The 6,588-nt window shown below is 37.1% G+C and overlaps 1 protein-coding gene across 1 annotated transcript in view; it reads right to left on the bottom strand.

The window, feature by feature from the left end:
• Window positions 1-1,515: 1,515 nt before the first annotated feature.
• LOC124257323 (ubiquitin carboxyl-terminal hydrolase MINDY-1-like) overlaps window positions 1,516-6,588 on the bottom strand; it is a 39,458-nt gene continuing 34,385 nt past the window's right edge. Inside the window, exons 7-9 of the mRNA XM_046691358.1 lie at window positions 4,745-4,849; window positions 3,748-3,970; window positions 1,516-3,475 (exon numbers count right to left, since the gene is read on the bottom strand). Of these exons, the coding sequence (XP_046547314.1) occupies window positions 3,461-3,475; window positions 3,748-3,970; window positions 4,745-4,849 (343 nt within the window). The 3' untranslated portion in view covers window positions 1,516-3,460. The remainder of the gene's footprint in view (window positions 3,476-3,747; window positions 3,971-4,744; window positions 4,850-6,588) is intronic.

The following is a 6,588-nucleotide window of genomic DNA, read 5'->3' as shown; positions in this document are numbered from 1 at the left end:
AGGAAATTGAATTAAAAAACATGCTGGTTTGATTGAAAATAATTGAAAACAAAATAATAAAAAGGATTGTTCTTATGGAAAAAAACAACCAAAAACTGTATTGTGAGACTAACACTGCTTGATGGATCAAACTTAACCATACAGACATGGTAATATTTAATGATTTCAAACAGAAAAGAAGGTAAATACTGAAAATGCAAGTAAAACTGGTCACATTAAACTACTGATTGCTCATACCAACTGACACTTGTTTATCGCCAAATCCTTAAATATATGCAAATAGAATGAATTTCTTTCCTTACCCATTTCTGTTGATTTCCACTTTTTCAGATCATATTTCAGTTAAATCTTAATTTTCTCGTTCATATTTTGGTTCGACCCTAGGTTTCCTATTTTTTGTTGATCAGGTGACTGCTGCATCCAGTAACCCTTGATGGTCTATGCAAGTAAGTCTAGTCTACTGCTAATGACTCAAGGGACCCAGTAAATGTGGCCTAGAATTCATAAAAAACACTCTACCTATTCATTCCATGCAATAATTTGGCAGTGAACGGTTCTTATATCACTTCAGACATTAAACCTGATTCCAAAGATCACTGTCAAATGACATTTAAACTTTTCGATAAACCTGATTCCTGACAAGAATCTATTGTCTAAATGATGTATTTACCGACTACTTTCCGATGGTCATCACCATACAAAGGTATGTAAAGCCAAATTGACAATGTTTGCAGGGACATGACCTGTGACCTCTGACTCTTCCCGAACACATGTAACATGCCTGGCACAAAAATGCTGAAGTTGACCGCTGGTTAGAGGGTAGAGGTCAGAGTTGTCCAAGGTGGGCACTGGTGCTTTGTGATTGATGCTGATCTTGGCAAATCTACATCAAGCTTCTGGTCAATATGTCCTGGGATTTATCAAGGAATTTTCTGGACGTTGATGGCCCAAAGTCTACAACAAAATTCACTAGTAATCCCCCGAAAGTTTTCCATTTCAGCTTTTCTGCAATTATAACGTTTTTCATCTGCAAGTTTTCAGTATATTTCCATACTAAAGTTTGCTATTTCTCATCTCAGATTTTTCTTAATTTAGCTTCAGCATTGCAAAGTAGTCTTTTGCTGACAAAATGATCAAAGAGATAAAATCAATAATGTTAAGTTTTAGATCATTTGATTCAAAATATAAACCTCATGGATTTTAGGAAAGTGAGAATTAAACAAAAATGAAATCACAATAACTGGACCAAATATTGTTTTCCCAAATTTGCCTGACATTGGAACATACCCTGAAATCCTTGCAAGTTCCCTGACCACAAAGAATATCAATACACCCTTACACAGGCATTAGAACAATAGATTATAATATTAATTCCTTCCTTCATATTGGTTTCTACAGTAAGAGGTACTTTTAAAACAGTTACTTGTTTTGTTTACTTATTCTTTGATTTACGGATAAAAAATCTTAAACCTTCTGAAACAAATATGAACTAGTTAAGTTAGACATTTAATTATCTTTTCATTTTTTTGCAGATAGTGAACCACTGCAAAGCCTTATTTGATCAATGGGACTTACACTGGTGTCTTGTGACTAGATATCACACATATCCTAGTCTGAGTAGGAACTATGACTTTTATCTAAGCATGTGCTCTAACTGCACAGAAGTCTCATAAGATTACGTATATTTTGGAAGTGTTCAAATCTCATTTGTGAACATACACAGACATTTGACATTTACTGCATTCTTGTTACCAAAATCATTCCTCTGAGAAGGTCCAGTTAAATGCTTGACGTCATGTAAAGAATGTATGTTTCCTTTAATAGTTATCTCACATGTATATAAGATATTGAAGTCGGAGATGGTTATGACCAACAGATTTGTCTTCCCTCGTTATAACGCCACCCTGGTTATAATGCCATCAATCTTCCCAGACGAATGGTGGCATTATAACCAGGACAGACAGTACATCCATATCCTTGTGAATGGTACTAACAGCATGGATATGATTGAAATTGTACCTCTCAGCTGTCAGTGGGTTAGAGATTTGCTTTCTTATTGAGCACAAAACATGTCAAACAAATATTTCTCTGTTACAAGTTTTACACAATATTTTGAAAGAAAAAGGCATGCAGGGGAAGGCTGAAAACATTGTCATAACAACTGATTATACTTAAATAGAGACAAAAAATATTTAAATTAATATTAAAAAAAGAAAGAAAAACATTTTAAGCCAATACAGTGTTTGCAAAATTGGCATCTTGGTGTCTTTTATGGTGTACCAATCCAAACCCTCACTTGTCACAGAAACCAGAGCAAATATTTAATAAAACAATCACCCAGATTCTATACTCATTTCCCCCTTTATAGTTCCAGCATCCCATATTCATCCCCCTTTCAGCTCTTGGCTAAAATTACAAGACAGTATTCCGGAAGAACAAACAATTTGTCCTTAGAGATTCATTCAATCTTGCCAGAACCTGTTTTCAGGGACCATAAGGCTACCATACTTGATTCCTCCTTGAATGTCCAGAGTTTAACCAACTTTTCTAATCCTCCATAACTCTAACCAAAGTAAAATAGATGCTCTAAGCTTATCGAACTGACTTTATGGTATTTCATAACCACTGTTTGCTCTTTCTTTATACAGTAACATAACAGAAAAATATTGTTTGAAATCTTCAAACACTGGCACTTCAAACAATCAACAACCTAAGTATAAAATCAACAACATTTGTGTCATAATGTCAGTCTCAATATAATCACAACATTGATTCCTGCAAACATGGTCCAGGGATTCTAAACGGCCACCTCAGGTAACCAAGACAACGGTAGAGATTGTCCAGCCCACATGGTCATTTAGTGATGGACAGCAGAACAGTGGTAGACATAGCTGCGGTTGCTACCTATGCCACAGTCACTCTCTCTGTTGTTTAAAGTGCACCACTTGGTCATGTCATAGAGGCTCAACACAGGTTTTGTTAGGTCGCCTGTGTGCACCAGTAAATAATGCAGGGACCCCAGAATGGCCATCAGGAAAACACTAACCTTAACAGTAATCATGGGTTAAATGATGCCAAATGATCTGACAAGATGGTGTTTTTCACTTACAATGTGAAAACACCACAAATGGAAATTTGTTCTGTTAAAATACTGTAAATTGTTTATTTATGAATATTTTTCACCTTGGTGTAATTCATGAGCTAATGGGCTAACCATCAATGGTATTGTAGACAAGTATTTTTCATCAAAATACATAACATCTTATGATAGAATATGTCCCACTACTATGTGAGAGCAGGAACCATTTAGAGTTATCTCCCTGTATACAAACATGTTTTACAGTTATCTCCCTTTATAAAAGTCCTCAGCAAAGCTGTTTACATTTGTTGAGATTGCGGCAGTGATTCGAATGGTAGAGATTATCACAGTCGCTCTCTCTTCACAACCAGGCCAGTTGTGTCACAATATTGTACACTGAAAATGAAAATGAGAAGAAGCAGTAATATTTCACTCAAACCATACTGCAAATATTCATATTTCACATTCTTAATGGCAAAAATTACACAATGAGGAATTACTTGGTAAATGATTGAATTCATAAAATCTCTTATCTTACACTGATGAAGAAGTTGAGATTTTCACTGACAGTTTATGTTACAGTAAATGTTACAACAAGTGGAAGTCTAGAGAGTTTCAACAGTTCTCGTGCTGGTGTTAAATAGATTAAAACATCCGCCATAACTCACATCTTTCTCCTTTTTCTCTTCTCGAGGTCTGTCTCGACCTTGACGGCTATTGGAGGAATGTGCTGCTGCTGCTGCTGCGACTTGAGGATGGCCTTGACCTCCTTGAGCTTGAGCTTGAGCTTGACCTTGTTGTTGTTGCTGCGCTGCTCTTTGCTGACTTGCATTGACTGCAGCTGCAGCGCGTCTATCTTCTTCTTCTTGAAGACGGCGAGCAAGTTCATGACTGGAACAAATTAATTGTAACATGCATACGAACAGTGTTTAGTGGCATTTTCACCAATTTTGTACCTTTATCATGTCACCCAAATCCTATCTTAATTTTCACAAATCAGTCGTAACATTTTGACTGGTGCTGGCCTATGTGAAAGCACTGACATGAAAAATAACTCCCCCTATATACTACAAATTGTGAATGGATGTAAAAATGCAACACTGGCAGTTCTGTTGAAACAGAAATATATGACTCTTTGAATCATTACATAAAATGTCATATAACTGACATTCTCGAATGAAATACACTCAAACTTCAGTTTGCCAGTGGAGTCCATTACAACCCCCATTCCAGGGATGAGAATGGGTATGAGTGAAAAACGAAGAAAATGAGCTGGGGTCTTGGGGGTCACAGATCCCCATGCCAGATCTAAGGCGGATGATTCACAAGAATGACCCCAGCATGATCACCCGCGGATCAACGGAAAATTCTCATCCCTGCTATTAGCACTGGCTTAAAGCCCTGAGCATATGTAATAATCAGGCATCAATAAAGTTCACGGCAATCAGGTGAAACATGCCTCATGGTGCTAGTCAAGGACCCAGATTCATGCCTTGAACTATCTATACCCTGTACAAGGTGACACAACGCCATCCAATATTTATATCCATACATCGGGCAACTCAACACCTTAAACATTGATGGCTATGACTACCGAAATTCATGTCACTCTATGGGATCAACTATGTACGAATCTGATGAACAGTGCCTGATAATCTAACATACTCTGCCATCTGTAGGGCACTGCTCTCCTGGACGTACTGCCCCCAGACCGGCTCGGGCTCCTCCCGTAACTCGGCCTCTTGTTGCAGGGACAGGGCCACCTGGTAGCTGGAAACAATGAGACACATATTATTCATGTCCTTACGCCTTTCTCAGTCTAATCTAAAGTCTTTTGTCCGCTCTCTCAAGACAATTCAGTAGGTTTCAGTGTAAAAATCTGGACATTATTCAGTGAACTTACTACACCAAATGAAATCTTACTGCAAGTTCAGATTTTCACTAGATGCTTTAAGGATTTGTTTTCTCCAAATCTTTGCCTGTGGTCAAAGTATTACTAAAAATAAAATTAGAACTCTCAAAATTTCAGATGATACAAACATCAGAAACCATCTGAGTTAATAATTAGCACCAACAGCAGAGTACAACCATCTGAGTTAATAATTAGCACCAACAGCAGAGTACAACCATCTCAGTTAATAATTAGCACCAACAGCAGAGTACAACCATCTCAGTTAATAATTAGCACCAACAGCAGAGTATAACCATCTCAGTTAATAATTAGCACCAACAGCAGAGTATAACCATCTCACCAACAGTTAATAATTAGCACCAACAGCAGAGTATAACCATCTGAGTTAATAATTAGCACCAACAGCAGAGTACAACCATCTGAGTTAATAATTAGCACCAACAGCAGAGTACAACCATCTGAGTTAATACCAACAGCAGAGTATTAATAATTAGCACCAACAGCAGAGTACAACCATCTGAGTTAATAATTAGCACCAACAGCAGAGTACAACCATCTGAGTTAATAATTAGCACCAACAGCAGAGTATAACCATCTCAGTTAATAATTAGCACCAACAGCAGAGTATAACCATCTCAGTTAATAATTAGCACCAACAGCAGAGTACAACCATCTGAGTTAATAATTAGCACCAACAGCAGAGTACAACCATCTCAGTTAATAATTAGCACCAACAGCAGAGTACAACCATCTGAGTTAATAATTAGCACCAACAGCAGAGTATAAACCATCTCAGTTAATAATTAGCACCAACAGCAGAGTACAACCATCTCAGTTAATAATTAGCACCAACAGCAGAGTATAACCATCTCAGTTAATAATTAGCACCAACAGCAGAGTATAACCATCTCAGTTAATAATTAGCACCAACAGCAGAGTATAACCATCTCAGTTAATAATTAGCACCAACAGCAGAGTATAACCATCTCAGTTAATAATTAGCACCAACAGCAGAGTATAACCATCTCAGTTAATAATTAGCACCAACAGCAGAGTACAACCATCTCAGTTAATAATTAGCACCAACAGCAGAGTATAACCATCTCAGTTAATAATTAGCACCAACAGCAGAGTACAACCATCTCAGTTAATAATTAGCACCAACAGCAGAGTATAACCACCTCAGTTAATAATTAGCACCAACAGCAGAGTATAACCATTCTTATTATCCACTCAAAAAGACCACATAGCCTGAAAGTTAAATTAGCAGTGGAAGCTGTATTGTTGTTGTTTGTTTGCTGATTACCGCCGCCCTCAGCACTATTCTAGCTGTATGGTTGAGACCAAACAATCCAGTGATCAACTGCTAGGGGTGAAACGGTATACTGTGGTATTAGTAGAACCTTGTATTTTGCCTTTGGTTCGGTATACCGTAATGCAATCCAAAAATTTGGTATTTTTGGTTTTCGTACCGTCTATTTATTCTCCTTTTTAAACCTTTTCTAAAATGTCTAGAAATAGAATCATTTTGTCAAAATCTATGCAGCTCTTTTATTTCTGCATTATGATCATATCTCATATATCGACCCGAAATGGA

The sequence above is a fragment of the Haliotis rubra genome, unplaced genomic scaffold (genome assembly GCF_003918875.1).
Source record: "Haliotis rubra isolate DU_JTF1 unplaced genomic scaffold, ASM391887v1 Scf658, whole genome shotgun sequence".
Classification (NCBI taxonomy): Eukaryota; Metazoa; Mollusca; class Gastropoda; order Lepetellida; family Haliotidae; genus Haliotis; species Haliotis rubra.
This window is presented reverse-complemented; position numbering and strand designations above follow the sequence as displayed.